The sequence below is a fragment of the Erythrolamprus reginae genome, chromosome Z (genome assembly GCF_031021105.1).
Source record: "Erythrolamprus reginae isolate rEryReg1 chromosome Z, rEryReg1.hap1, whole genome shotgun sequence".
Lineage (NCBI taxonomy): Eukaryota > Metazoa > Chordata > Lepidosauria > Squamata > Dipsadidae > Erythrolamprus > Erythrolamprus reginae.
Window position 1 is genome coordinate 25,235,271 of NC_091963.1, and position 17,278 is coordinate 25,252,548.

Consider the following 17,278-nt stretch of genomic DNA (forward strand, 5'->3'; position numbering starts at 1 on the left):
TAAGGGTTTTGTGTTCTTTAATTTCCAAAACAAGCATTTAGAATAAAATTTCTGGAATGCTTGAATTGGTAGGGGGCTTACTCACTGTTGAAAGAAACATAATGCCAAAATATTTGCAATTGTCATTTTTGTACAAAAGACGTGAACCATGCCAATTTTTTATACTGCTCCCCTTCTCCAAGATATCAAAGTACCTTAGAAAGTAACAAAACTACGATCAACTTGTAGATAGTGTGATTACTGGTAACCCATCAGCTAAGGGGTAACAGAATAAGAAAAGCTCGTATTTTTTTAATTAGAAAAAAATATTACTAAATTAACCGTCTTCATCATTTTTCATTTTAGAATAAAGGAATAAGCGAAGAAGACATTAAAGATGCATTTAAGTTGTGGCTGGAGAATTACATTAGGCTTCCTTTGATCACAGGAGAAACAATCTATCTACAATTGCCACTTAATTTTGGTAAGAAAAATTCGTACAGTTATAACTATTGCATGTTGCAGGGGTTTTCCTATATATCAATTTTAAAAGGTTTAGCCAATTACAATTGGATTTCAGTTAGTTTATCTATATCTAATATATTAATTTAATGATTAAAAGTCTCTTGCCATAAGTATTTTTTGATGGTTTATTTTTAAAAGTTTTAAGATTGCAAAGGAAATAGGTAATGTTTTATTTATTTGATTGTAGCAAAATCAGTCCGATTTAACTATAAAAGACCTTTCCCTCTGTTTGGTTTAATCCTTTAAAAAAAATTGGGGGGGGGGGGGCGAGTTGTAACTAACGATAAGGAAAATTGAAAATAATAAAGTAATATATTTAACAGAGTTGGAAGGGATCTTGCAGGTTATCTAGTCCAACCCTCTGCCCAGCAGGAGACCCTACATCTGCCTCTACCTAGGGACGAATTCACAACCTCCTGATTGTGAGGCAAGAGTTCCCCCTCTAGGCCAGTGTTTTTCAACCAGTGTGCCGTGGCACACTAGTGTGCTGCGAGACATGGTCAGGTGTACCACGAAGCTCAAAGAGAAAGAAAGAAAGAAAGACACAGAGAAAGAAAGAAAGAGACAGAGAAAGCAAGAAAGAAAGAAAGCAAGAGAGAGAAAGAAAGTAAGAGAGAGAGAGAAAACAAGAGAAAGAAAGAGAGAGAAAGAAAGCAAGAGAGAGAAAGAGAGGGAGGGAAAGGGAGAGAGAGAAAGACATAGAAGGAGGTAGGGAGGGAGAGAGAAAGAGAGCAAAAAAGAGGAAGGAAGGAAGAGAAAGAAAGAGGGATGGAGAAAGAGAAAGAAAGAGGAAGGAAGGGAGAGAAAGAGGGAGGGAGAAAGAAATAGAGTGAAGGGGAGGAAGAGAGAGAGAGAGAATTTTTTTGTCCAAACTTTTTTTAGCTGCCCCTCCTCCCGCTCAATGTGCCCCAGGGTTTCGTAAATGTAAAAAATGTGCCGCGGCTCAAAAAAGGTTGAAAATCACTGCTCTAGGCCACAGGAGACTCTATAGTACACCAGCAGTCCCCAATCTTTTCGTATTTTCAGACTGGGGTGGGGGAGGAGAGGTGGGATGGTTCCATGCAAGCAGCAGGTGAGCATAGAGAGACCTCCAGATGCGCCCGCTGCTTGCACAAATGGAGATTTGTGCACATGGCAGCACTCACCTACTGTTTGCACAAGTGGAGCTGAGTACACACACACACATGCTCACCCGCAGCTTCTGCAGCCTAGTTCTAAATGGGCCGTAGCCTGATACTGCGCCATGGCCTCCCGGTTAGGAATTCTAAATGTATCGTCATGCCAACTAGATTTATACAGTTAAAATATGAAATTTTTATACTGAATAATAATCAGATTGATGCTCATTGTATTTTGGAAGGCCTGGAAGACTTTGTCCTCACTATAGTCATTTCTGACACAGAAGAAGAGAAATCCAGAAATACTTTCATCTTGAGCCCTAGTTTGCTACAGAAGGCAAATATACAAGTAAATATAATTAATCTTAGATAGTCAATAATTTTAAAATATTAATTCAATTTACTTAATATTATTGTTGGTATAGATTTTCGTTATTTCTATCTTTGTATAAAATATTAAATTGCACTATTTATAAATTTTTGATGCATTATAATATTTGACGAGAATTCTGCAGAGATCTCTTTGCAAAATAAGCTATTACCTTAGCTTAATTTAGCTTAGTTTAGCTTATCATCTTATTTTATCTTTGAACTTGTTGTTTCTAACCTGATAGTTCTGTGATTAGTAGCAGGTAAAATGTGAGGTTATAATCTGAATATTTGAAGTTTTGAAATACAAGGAAATGTGAAGCTTATTTTGAATACGGTATTGTAATTTGAAAATTGCACGTAATTGTTTAAGTGCCCATTGTTATTTAAGTGCATCTGTCAATTTAGTCAAGAAATTCATCCTGAGCAAACTGTGCTCAAATTCTGAACTTCAGATGCATTTTATAATGTGGATGAGACCAACATTTTCATTTTTTAAATAAAGACTATTAAATGGCAAAATGTGTGAAGTCTTGTAAGCTTAGTATATTTCAATCTTAATACTTTCCATAACGAGCCACTCTTTCTTACTTTATGGAAGTTAACAGAAATATGTGTGCTTGACAGCATCCATTTTTATAAGTTTCTCCAAATAAAAATGAGCTCCAAAATTGGTCCTACCTACTTAATTTTGATATTACTGATCACACCTCTCCACTAATTGTTCGAAAAACCATTTTTGAAATAAAAAATATACCTGTCCACAGAATATGATATCAGTTCTTGTGTTATACTACATGCTTCTAGAATTGCTACCTAATTGCTATTTTTTTTATTTTTAAGTAATGGAATATTATCATGTCTTTTCCAGGTTATTATTTCTGACTGATCAGAAATAAGTTTTATTGGATTTAATAGGACTTACATCAGTATAAATGTGGCTTCTCCTTAACACTTTTTCTGCTCCTAACAATATATTCTTTTCAGGTTTTGTTACACCCTGAGTCTCCAGGATCCAGCGATTGTAATAGCCAATCTTGTTGTAAACAGCCTTTGCCATGGCTCAGTCTAAACTGCTTAGGGTGAGTGTAACAGGATGTACTAACAACACAAAGGAAAGAAATGAATGATGAATAGATGAAATTTTAATATCCATTGTGTATAATATTTACCATCTTCACATTAAGTAACATCATAAGTGTAATCATATGGTATTGGACTGATTCATGCCGTACAGTATTCTGAAAACATTGGGCCTTTATTTGATAAGTAAGTTGATTAGGATAGAGATGGAAGTTCTCAATTTTGTTCTTTGCAGAGGAATGGATAACATTGGATTATCATCTTTGAAGCACATATCACATAGCCTCTTGATACATCCTTTGTCTCAAAAACTAGCTCTCTTTTGTGCTGGACTAGTCAGTGGAGGTATCCTACTTACTGGAGCAAAGGTAAATAGACTTTTAATTTCCTTTTAGCATGCAGTATATTTTCTTTTTAGCTGTTTTTTATGTCAAGCAGTCATGAATTTTTTTCAATTCGCTCCTTCTAAAGGAGTATTTTATTCAGTTCTTTGACATTTAAATTCCAATGTACAGTATAACAAATATATTTCTTTGTTGCATTTAGTATTATGCAGCCTACTATATATGCCAATAAAGAATAGAGACAAGAACTATGAAACTGGTAGTAAATATATAGATGATGAATGGTCTTGCGTAACCTGAGTTATGTTAACTCTTCCTATTCTCATGGATCTGAAATTTCATTAAATTCATATGATTCCAAGAAACCAGAATAGGTTTTACTGTGACACAGGGAATGTAAACATGAGGGGTTGAATTTGCATTACAGTGTTCCCTCGATTTTCGCAGGTTCAAACTTCACGAAAAGTCTATACCACGGTTTTTCAAAAATATTAATTAAAAAATACTTCTGGGGTTTTCCCCCTATACCACGGTTTTTCCCGCCCGATGACGTCATATGTCGTCACCAAACTTTCGTCTGCCTTTAATAAAAAATTTGTTTAATAAACTTTAATAAATTATTACTCACATGGTGAGTAATAATCTAAATGGTTGCTAAGGGAATGGGAAATTGTAATTTAGGGGTTTAAAGTGTTAAGGGGAGGCTTGTGATACTGTTCATAGCCAAAAATAGTGTATTTACTTCCGCATCTGTACTTTGCGGAAATTCGACTTTTGCGGGCAGTCTCGGAACGCATCCCCCGCGAAAATCAAGGGAACACTGTATGTAGAAATATAAATGAAGATCTTCTCAGTCCATAAATTAATAGCTGATCTGGTTCTTCAGATGAGGAGATGACAAATTATAAGATAAACTAAATTGAGCTTAGTTGGTATAGATAGCTACTCAAGTGTCAATGGAGAATCCCACAACAAAGCATTCTAAAAGCTCTTTGCAAAAAGATATACCCCCATTTGACTAGTTGCCAGAGGCTTTAATTGATGATAAACTGAAGGGTTACAGTCATTCGTTCAGTAAAGCCAATGATACAAAGCATGGGAAAATAGATTTAAAAGATTGAAATGATATATAATAACATAAGACATTTAAGTACAATGCTCAATCAAGCAGATGTTTGCTGGTGGACCAATCAGGTGGCTGAAGGAATTATAGATTTCCGAATTTCTTGAACTTATTCATTTTATCAGTTTACAACTGTTAGAATGTATTTTCTTAGAGAAAGTGGACAATTATAGCTAAGACAATAATAGTTTGTATAATTTTCAGTGTGAAGTAGGTTCAATCTAATTTTCTTTTACAGGGAAGTGGCAAATCAACGTTAGCAAAGGCCATTTGTAAAGAAGCATTTGATAAACATGATACTCACTTAGAAGTGATTGATTGTAAAGCTTTAAGAGGTAATGTTTGTCTTTGCCTTTTCTCTATCATTTGCTCTATGCATAGTATAGACCTCCAGCATTTGTTCAACCTAACAGTTCTTAAGAATTAACTATATAAAACCATATGACTTTAACCAGAGTTCAGATCTCTTGTCCAAATGATGGTTTAATGGTTTATATTTGCCTTAATATAATTGGGTGGGTATTGGTAAGTGAGTACAGTGTTCCCTCGATTTTCGCAGGTTCGAACTTCGCAAATAGCCTATACCACGGTTTTTCAAAAAATATTAATTAAAAAAATACTTCGTGGTTTTTTTCCTATACCACGGTTTTCCCTACCCGATGACATCATGTGTCATCGCCAAACTAATAATTTTTGCAAATAAATAACAAAAAAATAATTATTGTTTATAAATAATTATGTTTATAAATATCAGGATCACTAAGTGTCTTATTCAATGGTGAGTACCAGTAATAAAGGTGAGTAAATGGTTGTTAAGGGAATGGGAAATGGTAATTTAGGGGTTTAAAGTGTTAAGGGAAGGCTTGTGATACTGTCCATAGACAAAAATGTGTATTTACTTCCGCATCTCTACTTCGTGGAAATTCGACTTTTGCGGGCGGTCTCGGAACGCATCCCCTGCGGAAATCGAGGGAGCACTGTATTGTTAAAACTTGTGGATATAAACAGAACTGAAACAAAGTTACATAAGATACAGGACATTGATAATTATATCAGATTTTGAAAATGGTTTATTTTTTTTTCTATCACTGACAATACGTAATGTTCCAGGAAAAAGATTAGAAAGCATACAGAAGAAGCTGGAAGAAGCTTTCCTCGAGGCAGCATGGAAACAGCCGTCAATCATTCTGTTAGATGATCTTGATCACATAATGGGTGTTCCCCTTGCTCCAGAATATGAAAACAGCCCTAAAGCAGTCCAGAGCACTTGTCTTGCTCATGGTAAATACCTTGTGGGGTCGGGGTTTTAACTGTTCCGTTAAGAATATTCAAGTACATTTGCATTTTTCTATCTGATTCTAAATGTCTTCCTTGGTTAAATCAAAATGTGTTGCTTATTCTTTTAGGAAATAAGCGACTTCTGGAACTATGTTCATTGATTGCTCCCTTCCCCTCCTTTTCAGAATGATCTCTTATGATGATCCCTTCCCAGGAAATCCAATCTTTCTGAAGCAGAAATTATCCCTACTTCAGGAATGATCCCTTTGGATAATGGGGATGAGTCAATAAGTGATTAAGGAAATTATAATTTAGCTCCCTTATATATTGAGATGGATGAGCAGTGTTAATAATGTGTTTGTATCTGGATACACAAAGATGAGGATTAGGAAGTCAAAAATTAATACATGGAGACATATTATTACATTATAATCCCAAGTGTAAGGAAGAGATCATTCTTTTTTTCTCATAATCAGAATGTCTTTGGCCAGTGAAAGGAAGCTTGAATCTTTAGAATCCAAGCCTCATTTCTCCAGTCCTTTAGAGGAATTCCCTTCTTTTTTGACAGACAGCTCTTTTCCTCTATCTGTTTACTGACCTACATGATTGTTTAGCAACCAAACCTGAGAGAGCTAAGATGGTGAGCAAGATAATCACATGGGTGCTTTGTTTAACGGCCATCCTGATTTTTATCCATAATAGAATGCAACCGGCTCCATTATAGTACTAAGTTGAGGCTACTATGATTGATATGCTATACTTTACATCCATATTTGACAACATAATAAATGCACAGAATGTATCAGCATTTTTTTTGTGGTGCAAAATTAAAATACTGTAGGAGTTGTAGGTATATAGGATGAATGCCCACTGGAAGTAAACAGGATACATAGTTTCAAAGCCAGACGTTTTATTATGGAACAAACTGGACTTTAAGAAGTTCTTGTGTAAAATTTAAGTGTCATTTAAATTCTACGTTAATCTTTGAATGCATAAATGTTGAACTTTTTTTAAAATTCTAGTTTTGAAAGAAATGATAAAAGAAGTTACTTCTATGCACAGTTTGGTTACATATATTGCCACAAGTCTGTCTGAGCAGTCCCTACATTCTTCCATCATTTCTACTCAAGGAATTCATGTATTTCAGTGTTTCCAACATATTCAAGTTCCAACTCAAGTAAGTATCATAATTTAACTTCATTTGGAAGTTATTTAAAACCATGGAATATTATTCTGACTAATTTTGCTTGAAGTTTGAAATATAATATATGGAATGTTTAGACCTGAATTTTATCAGCTTCCAAATTTAGCCCTTTAACCTTTGTTTAAAGTCGATGTTATTTATTTTTTTTGTAGCTGGCAAAAAAGTAAAATTGAAGCTTTCAGGAATTTCTGTGCTAAAATTGCTGTGTTTTTTTTTCAGGGGCAAAGATATGAAATACTTGAATCCATAATAAAAAACAAATTTGACTTCGGTTTACAGAGATTCTGTAATCTTGATCTCCATCAAATTGCAAAGGAAACAGAAGGATTTATAGCTAGAGATTTTACAGTGTTAATTGATCGTGCCATTCATTCATGCATTCTTAGGAGGGGAACTTGTAAAAAAGAAGGTATATGTGAGCTGTGATTTTATCCTAATACATGTTAAGATGTTTGAAGGATTTTGTAATACAAAGCCATTAAATATAGAAAATAAAATGCAAGGGAGGTTTTTATTCTTCTATTTGGTCATATGTAATTTTTGGAGACTATCTGGACAGGTCCCTGCAGTTTTCTTGACAAGTTTAAGAATTAAAATAATGTAAGATGGCATTCATATGTTTATTGAATGAATATATACAAAGGTATTGGAACCTTTCACAAATGGAACTATGATATTCTTTGCCTTAAGTGCTGAAGTAGTGACATAACAACTACAGTTGTTCACAACTTGTAGATAAATTGTACGGTAAGGAAGGTGTTCTTAAATTTTGTACAATATTAACCATCCAAAATAAAAAGAGTTGTCTGAATCCTAATAAAAGAAACTGTTGACTTTGTTCTGACATAGCCTCAAATGTAAGAGCGGTTGAAGGGAAGTCCTAGCATTGGTATCCTGTTCACAGCTCTATCCTGTGCCCGACAGCTCAGTCAAGGCTGTCCATATTCAGGTGGAATTGAAGCAATATGTCTCTGCCCAAATTTGTTGCAACTGTTTAGATCGGCAATCTGTTAAGATCAGCAAACTTTTCTGGCATGGTAAACTGGCAGGGGTAGACGGGATGGTTCTGTATGAGCTGTGTGATCATTTGTGCAAGTGGCAGGTGTGCTCACCTACCACTCACACAAATAGAACTTTACGCACAAGCGTGGGCACCCATTCTCCCCACCGTTAAAGCCTCCATTGTATAAGATACTCAGGAATACTTTGCTTGGTATTACAATGTAATAATACATGTTCTTCTCTGTTTTCACAGACTTGGTTCTGTCAACTTTAGATTTCCAAAATGTTATACAAGGTTTCACTCCTATTTCTTTGAGAAATATTAACCTCCATAAACCTCAGAATTTGGGCTGGGACAAAATTGGTGGTCTTAAAGAAATGCAACAAATACTTAAAGATACGATCCAGTTACCTGCAAAGGTATTTTTATGTGTGTGTTTTTGAGATCCGAGACAATTCCTTTATCATTCTGAAATTTCTGAAATGTTCTAGCTTAGTGCTTCTCAATTGTTTTCTGCTACGTCCTCCTTCCCTAAAAAGAAGCAAACATTTAACCCCCCCTCCCCCCAAGTCTCCAATCTGGGCCCCAATGGAATTTTAGTGTTAATATTTATTATTTTACTTACAAGCAAACTATTGGCTGGGGAAGGGTGCACTACCCAATTACCTGGGAGTAAGTCGCACAGAACTTAGTGGAGCTGGTTTTCGGTTAGGGGAATCAATTGAGAGAGACAACACATATTCCTTGAGGTCACACGTGCCCCCGCTAACATTCCTCCATGCCCTACACAGGGCCCTGCCCCCCTATTTGAGAAGCACTGTTCTAATTAAAGAAACAACATTCATAACCTAAAAAGGGCGTCTGTATGTAAAACTCTTAAAAACCCACCTATGTCGCCAGGCATGGGGAAATTGATTCCCCCGTCTGTCCCGTTTTATGCATAGTTTGTTGAGTTGTATTATTGTTTTTAATAAGGGTTTCTTAATATGTGCTGTTTTAATATTGGATTTGTAGTCTGTATTGTTTGTTGGAAGCCGCTCCGAGTCCTCGGAGAGGGGCGGCATACGAATCAGATCAAATCAATCAATCAATCAATATTGTATAAAGCAATTGATAATTATTGTGTTTAATATGTATTGGCATTATTATAATACACATAATTATAATACATATTAACTCACATTAAAGTAAATGCAAAAAAAATATCATCAGTCGAAAGCAAAAACATGTTTATTACACTTGAAAGAAATATAATTAAAGAAAAGTTCTAGTTTTTTAAAAGAAGCTTCATTTCCCCCAGAATTGTTATTCTAATTCTAGCAAATACTCTAGCAAGCATGGAAACAAAGCAACAAGAGTCAAATGAGTATTAGACAGAGTTTTTATACTTTTAAAAGCAGGTAATATTTCTGATATGTTCCATTTCCAGTATCCGGAATTATTTGCTAATCTACCCATACGGCAAAGAACAGGAATCTTACTATATGGGGCTCCAGGAACAGGAAAAACTTTATTAGCAGGTGTAGTTGCGCAAGAGAGTGGAATGAACTTTATCAGCATCAAGGTAATAAATTGAATGTTAATGTAATTCCTGAAAGTGCTAAGGTGTAATTGATTGGTTTCCAAGTAAAATATATATAGTGTTTTCAAGGTGACTAAAGCCTTTTTAAAATAGGCAAGTTGCAGTTTTTAATCTGTTTTGCAACTATCGATGTATACAATTAAGGTACATAAATACAATTAAAGACCTTTAATTGCAATCATGTCAAACTAGGTACAGTGATCCCTCGATTTTCGCGGGGGTTACGTTCCAAGACCTCCCGCGAAAATCGATTATCCGTGGTATAGTGGTGCGGAAGTAAAAACACCATCTGCGCATGCGCGCCCTTTTTCCATGGCCGCGCATGCGCAGATGGTGGAGGCGGGGAGCGACGAAAGTGCGGAAGCCGACAGATTGCTTTGAATGTCGGCTGCCCCCGCCCCCCCAGCACCCGCTCGCCGCTCGCCCGCCCACCCTGCCGGCCGCTCGTTCTCTCGCCGTTCGGCCGTTCGCTCGGCTGGCCGCTCGTTCTCTCGCCGCTCTCCCGTTCGCTCGGCTGGCCGCTGCCCGGCTGGGGAGGTGGATTCGCCGCCCCCACCAGCCCGATCTCTCTCCGGTGGCTGGGGAGGTGGATTCGCCGCCCCCACCAGCCCGATCTCTCTCCAGTGGCTGGTGTTACACACACAAGCCATTCCTCCTTTGGCTGGGGAGAAGAGACCCCACCGGGCGCGAGCTGCTCTGTTATTTGCCGCTCCTCGCCGCCTTCGCCTCGCTTCGCCTCAGCTGCTGCCCGCTGCCTTCATCTTCTCCCCAAACTCCTCCTTCCCCGCCAAAGCAACCACTGCAGTCGAGCGCGTGAGCGATGCAGGGCAGCCCAATGCCGCCGGGAGGGGAATCCAAGCCGGTGGCTGGGGACGCGGATCCACTGCCCTCGCAGCCCGATCTCCCTCTGTGGGGGGGGGGCGACGAACCGACGATCGGGGGCTGTCCGTCCCTGTTGGGTGGTGCAGGGCAGGCACAGGGAGGGAGGGAGAGAAAGGAAAGAGAGAGAAAGGGAGGGAGAGAAAATTGAATGAAGAAGGGAGAGAAAGAAAGAGTAAGAGGTAGAAAGGATAGAGAAAAAGGAAGAGAAAGGGAGAGAGAAGTGACTCTTGGTGATGACGTATGACATCATCGGATGGGAAAAACCGTGGTATAGAAAAAAAAACCGTGGAGTATTTTTTAATTATTATTTTTTGAAAAACCGTGGTATAGCGTTTCGCGAAAATTACTGGCAAAAAAGGACACATGATTGTATCAACCTTTTGAGTAGATACAGAGTAAAAAAGAAAGAAACTGAAATGAAATATAAAGAAGATCAAACTAAGGACAACAGCTGCAACCAGCCTTAAAATTGGTAATCAAAATATCAAAGTGGTGGATAGCTTCTGCCTTTTAGAATCAGCTATCAACAAGAAAGGATCAAGCAATCAGAAATTGGTCACAAGCTAGAAGTTACTAGAGCAACCATGATGAGAACGTGACAGAAGAGAAGTAAACCTATGTACACGGTCCACATAATTATAAGTAAGATTTCTATGGGGTATGGCAGTGACCTCATAACTTAATGTCCAATTCCAGCTATCCAGGTCTGGTATTTCTTTATGCAAACTAACCATGAGGGTTTTGAAAAAGAAATTTAAATGCTGGGATGTGTCTATACTTACAAAGATCAGAGTGATGGAAGTTTTATGACACTGGAACTGAAAACTTGATTTGAAGAATAAGGGTTGGAAGAGTCTTAATACTCTTGTACTTTAGTGTTAGAGAAGACTTCAAACAATACAGAGGACAGTCAATAAAACAAACTAATGGATCTAGGGACAGATTTAAACCCAGAATTCTCGCTAAAAGCACAAATGTCTAAGCTCAAATTGTCCTACCTTTCAAAGACTTAGCTTTCTGAAACAGGCTCTAATGCTGGGAAAGGAAAAAGAAGAAGAGAATGACCAGCAGCTAATCTCATGGATTCAATTACGTGGTGATGGTATATCATTTAAATAGCTCGGGGGGAAATTATGGACATATTGTCACGTACAATATCATGTGGTTTCTTGGAGTTGACAGTGATGTGATGCTCCATAATCATCGGTCAATTAATGCAAGGAAATTATACAGGCAATTTTCTGTAATCATGCCTGAAAAATTCAGCACAATATTAAGAGTTACATCTATTTCAATATAGATTTATTACTTAATTGTATAACATGGTTCTATATAATTTATCTTTTGTGTATTAGTTTTTCTCAGTAATTTTAACTTATCCCAGTAATTCAAAATTTAAAAATATTGCATTATTATATTATATTTATGGTTCAAAAGAATCCTTATTCTTGTCTATTCCTCTTTCATCATCTTTGAGAAGTATGAATCCTTGATCATTTGAATGTTGTAGTAGAAAAATGAAATAGAAAGATTTTAAAACAATATACATTTAAAAGTGTGCTGCAAATATTTTAAATCACTATATTTTTAAAATCACTTACTATTGCAATTGTTTTTCACTTGTATTAAAGAATTTGGCTTTTGGGAACATTTATCGTTTTGATTTTTGCAGGGACCAGAACTGCTCAACAAATACATTGGAGCAAGTGAACAGGCTGTTCGTGATCTATTCACCAGGTTGAGTCCAGTAATACGTTGTTGTTTCCCAAGTCTATTTTTATTATTATTGCAAAAAAATTGTCACTGAATTTGCTAAGAGGTTATGCATATTGCCATATAGAGCCTGGATTCAATTCAATTCAATTCAATGCAATTTATTAGATTTGTATGCCGCCCCTCTCTGAAGATCAGAGGGTTATAAAAGAGATGCAATATAGCTAATCTTCAATCATTTATTTAGTGATGCTCTGAGATACATCACTGGGGGAAAAATGACTTATGACCATTTTTCACACTTACAACCACTACAGTACCCGCATGGTCACATGAACAAAATTCAGAGGTTTGGCATTTGGCAATATTTTTATAATAGTTATAGTGTCCTGAGATTGTACGATCATCTTTTACAATCTTCGGATAAGCAAAGTCAATAGGGAGCCAAATTCACTTTGCAACCATCTTACTAAATTAATTAGTGACTCACTTAGAAAAGATTGTAAAACGGGGCAAAACTCACTTAACCACTGTTTCACTTAGCGATGGAAATGTTGGTGTCAATTGCGGTTCTAAGCCGAGGATAACCTGTATCAGGATTTGCTCATCTTACATTTTCACTTTTGATAGGTCATATTTTGTTTCTTCAGTCTGAAGTGTATTTATATTGCAGAGCTCAAGCTGCCAAGCCATGCATTCTTTTCTTTGATGAATTTGATTCCCTTGCTCCTCGAAGAGGTCATGATAACACTGGTGTAACTGACCGAGTTGTTAATCAACTGCTGACTCAGTTAGATGGTGTAGAAGGCTTAAAAGGTATGTGTGCATGCACTGTCCAAAAACGAATCATAAAAGCAAAGTAAAGCAAAAAATAGTAAATTAAAACAATAACATTTCATTGTTAAAAAGCCTGAAATGGTAATTTGAAGGTGCATTAGGTGATTTCTAGAAACCATGATAAAATAAAATAATCTCAGGGACCGCCTTCTGCTGCACGAATCCCAGCGACCAGTTAGGTCCCACAGAGTGGGTCTTCTCCGGGTCCCATCAACTAAACAATGCCGCTTGAAACATAGAAACATAGAAACATAAAAACATAGAAGTCTGACGGCAGAAAAAGACCTCCTGGTCCATCTAGTCTGCCCTTATACTATTTTCTGTATTTTATCTTAGGATGGATATGTGTTTATCCCAGGCATGTTTAAATTCAGTTACTGTGGATTTATCTACCATGTCTGCTGGAAGTTTGTTCCAAGGATATACTACTCTTTCAGTAAAATAATATTTTCTCATGTTGCTTTTGATCTTTCCCCCAAAGATTAGCTTGGTGGGACCCAGGGGAAGAGCCTTCTCTGTGGCAGCCCCGGCCCTCTGGAACCAACTCCCCCCAGAAATTAGAATTGCCCCCATCCTCCTTGCCTTTCGTAAGCTACTTAAAACCCACCTCTGCCGCAAGGCATGGGAGAATTGAGATACTCTTTCCCCCTAGGCCTTTACAATTTTATGCATGGTATGTCTGTCTGTATGTATGTTTGGTTTTTATAATAATGGTATTTAGTATTGGATTATTAATTATATGCTGTTTTATTATTCCTGTTAGCCACCCCGAGTCTTTGGAGAGGGGTGGCATACAAATCCAATCAATCAATCAATCAATCAATCAATAAATAAATAAATAAATAAATAAATAAATAAATAAATAAATAAAATAGAGTAGAGTAGAGTAGAATAGAATTCTTTATTGGCCAAGTGTAATTGGACACACAAGGAATTTGTCTTTGGTGCATATGCTCTCAGTGTACATAAAAGAAAATATAGGTTTGTCAAGAATTATGAGGTACAACACTTAATGATTGTCATTAGCAATGAAGAAACAATATTAATAAAAAATCTTAAGTATACAAGTGACAAGTTACGGTCATGCTGTCATAAGAGGGAGGAGATGGGTGATAGAAATGATGAGAAAAACTAGTAGCAATAGTAGTGCAGACTTCGTAAACAGTTTGACAGTGTTGAGGGAACTATTTGTTTAACAAAGTGTTTGCAACCTTCTGAGAAGCACATAAAGGAAGAACATATATCTCGTAATCAAAGGAGCAGTTCAAATGATTGACAACTGAGATTGTGAGTTTCCATCCTTACTGTGCATATGGTCTTTAAATAGCATAACTGCAGCTTTCATCCATAGGTTTAGTGTATCTGCTAGGTAACATTTTCAGCAGGATTTTGAATGAAGTGTCTTGTTCGTTTATATAGGTCCTGGGTGGTCAGTTGGTCTTGTGAACAGTTGAATCACAAGTCTGATTGAATCACAGGACTGGTTGAATCACAAAACTGATTCTGGTCTTGTGACTTCTGACTACTTGCTGTGAGGCGTGAAATTCAACTGCTGAAGCGGCAGTCAGATCTGTTGTTGATTAATAATTTAATAATTAATTTAATAATAATAATTTATTAGATTTGTATACAACCCAAAACACACCATACATAAAGTCAAGACAGCTAAGGATATATCAATTCCTCCATGCCTAGCGACATAGATGAGTTTTCAAAAGTTTGCGAAAGGCAAGAAGGGTGGGGGCAGTCCTAATCTCCGCGGGAGCTGATTCCAGAAGGCTCTTCCGCTGGGTCCCGCCAGGCGACATTGTTTCGTTGACGGGACCCGGAGAAGGCCAACTCTGTGAGACCTAATCGGTCGCTGGGATTCGTGCGTCAGAAGGCGGTCCCAGAGATTAGCAATTTAGGTAGTCCACTTCCTTATTAGTCTTGTTTTAAGTCAATGTTTTTGTTGATGGATCCATTGGTAGACTGCCATGCTTCGGTATCCTTGAATGCCTGACAGGTTTTGGCGTGGCCAATCATTTCAGCTTCATTCCTATCAAACTGGTATTGTGTTTGTTGATGGTGTGATTGGTGATCAAGGACTTTAAGTCATGTCATTTGACAGCCAGCTAGTATTCGTAGACTCTGGTTTTTAACTATCATCCTGTCTGCCCAACGTAGAACTGATTTACAATTGTTACAACTGATTCTCTATATTATGTTGTGCCGTCTTCCATCTGTGTTCTGTCTTTGAACTTTGTAAGTTCCTCTCTGAGTGTGAATGTGAGTTTGTGGGCTATTGTAATTCCAAGAGTTTCCTGAGAGATTTATTTTTTTAAATCTAAAAAGGTGAAATCAGGCCTGTCAGGTAGAGATTCATTAAGCTTGGATGTGGGGTTTGCTGAAATGAGTTATACTGTAGATAGAAACACAGTACAGTGTTCCCTTGATTTTCGTGGGTTGGAACTTCGCGAATAGCCTATACCACGGTTTTTCAAAAAATATTAATTAAAAAATACTTCACGGTTTTTTTCCCTATACCACGGTTTTTCCCGCCTGATGACATCATACATTATTGCCAAACTAATAATTTTTGTAAATAAATAACAAATAATAATAATAGTTAATAAATAATTATGTTTATAAATATCAGGATCAATAAGTGTGTTATTCAATGGTGAGTACCAGTAATAATGGTGAGTAAATGGTTGTTAAGGGAATGGGAAATGGTAATTTAGGGGTTTAAAGTGTTAAGGGATGGTTTGTGATACTGTCCATAGCCAAAAATGGTGTATTTACTTCCGCATCTCTACTTCGCGGAAATTCGACTTTCGCGGGCGGTCTCAGAACGCATACCCCACGAAAATCGAGGGAACACTGTAAATAGATTTACAGTATTTAATAAATTTAAATCAATAAAAATAAAGGTTTTCCAATCTCTTGTAGTTATGCTAAGGTTTTGCAATTTCCAAGAGCTGCCTTGAATTGGGAAAAAAGCATAGAATGGCATTATATTGGTAAAAAATATATGTCCCTATTTCTCAGCCTTATATGATCTATCACTATTGTTGTATGTACACTGAGAACTTATGCACTGGAGACAAATTCCTTGTGTGTCTAATCACTCTTGGACAATAAAGAATTCTAATTCTAATTATTCTAAAGTAACTGGCAATTATTACTATTCAATTTGGGAATTGAGAGATGAAACCTAATGCATAGATTCAAAGCAATCTTAGCCACCATTGATTTGGATGATGGGACTGTAGGATGGCGAAATAAATCATTATAAGAATCTGGTTAATTTGATCAGCTTTCAGAGGAATAGCCATGATCAAATTGTTCACACAAAATAGGCAGAGTGTGAGAGTATGGCATATCAGAAATCAAATATAACAATTAAAATATATAATTAAATAAAGTAGCAAAATAAGTTTTTAAAAACCCCAGTAACTATTACATTCTCATGTCTGGTACTTTCACAAAGATGATGGGCAGATTTTTAGTAACAGATATCCTTAATTTGATTTTAGGGGTTTATATACTAGCAGCCACCAGTCGTCCTGATTTGATTGACCCTGCTCTTTTGAGACCCGGACGATTGGATAAATGTCTATATTTTCCACCTCCTGACCAGGTAAAGAAATAAAATATTATTCCAGAAGTTACATTAGGGAAAACTTGTTTTCCTCTGTAAAATAAAAGGGCTCATTCTGACATATTTCCTGACAGTCACTGGTATTGCATGAAATCAGTGATAGCATGTTCTTTTCTTAACCTGTTGTAAGCATGACGTTAGAACAGTTATTACATAACTTGACCTCCAAGTCTACTGATTGTATTACCATCTCAGATGTCAAACAGCCAGCCAGGTCATTATAACTCTATGCAGAAGCTGCTTCCCTTGGCTCAGGCTTCGTAGACACTCATAGTTTTAAATAGCGTTCAGAAATTAAGCCTTGGAAACTATCTAGCATTAAATATTTTAACTGAAACTTCTAATTTCATTCACAATGTAAACATGACAGAATGTCAGAATTTTAAGTTAAAGATAAATTATTCTTATTTAGATCTAGGTAAGCTTTCAATTGAGGGGAAAAAATAATGGAAATGTTTTTACCCTACGGAATTTATTTCCTGTATCTTTCTGTATACTATTTTCATTTCAACAGAGTCCCTTTTCCTAGTTGACAAGAGTTTCTAAGAATAAGAATCCATTCCTTTTAATAACATAGTTTCTTCTAATTTTCTAA

At 36.7% G+C, this 17,278-nt stretch overlaps 1 protein-coding gene across 1 annotated transcript in view; it reads left to right on the forward strand.

Moving 5' to 3' along the window:
- The window catches only part of PEX1 (peroxisomal biogenesis factor 1), a 42,521-nt gene that overhangs the window by 12,671 nt on the left and 12,572 nt on the right, over window positions 1–17,278 (forward strand). Inside the window, exons 7-19 of the mRNA XM_070728240.1 lie at window positions 346–463; window positions 1,865–1,971; window positions 2,979–3,073; window positions 3,310–3,442; window positions 4,780–4,876; window positions 5,652–5,822; window positions 6,842–6,996; window positions 7,243–7,432; window positions 8,279–8,445; window positions 9,456–9,590; window positions 12,163–12,227; window positions 12,877–13,019; window positions 16,559–16,662. Coding sequence (XP_070584341.1) covers window positions 346–463; window positions 1,865–1,971; window positions 2,979–3,073; window positions 3,310–3,442; window positions 4,780–4,876; window positions 5,652–5,822; window positions 6,842–6,996; window positions 7,243–7,432; window positions 8,279–8,445; window positions 9,456–9,590; window positions 12,163–12,227; window positions 12,877–13,019; window positions 16,559–16,662 — 1,680 coding nt within the window. The remainder of the gene's footprint in view (window positions 1–345; window positions 464–1,864; window positions 1,972–2,978; window positions 3,074–3,309; window positions 3,443–4,779; window positions 4,877–5,651; window positions 5,823–6,841; window positions 6,997–7,242; window positions 7,433–8,278; window positions 8,446–9,455; window positions 9,591–12,162; window positions 12,228–12,876; window positions 13,020–16,558; window positions 16,663–17,278) is intronic.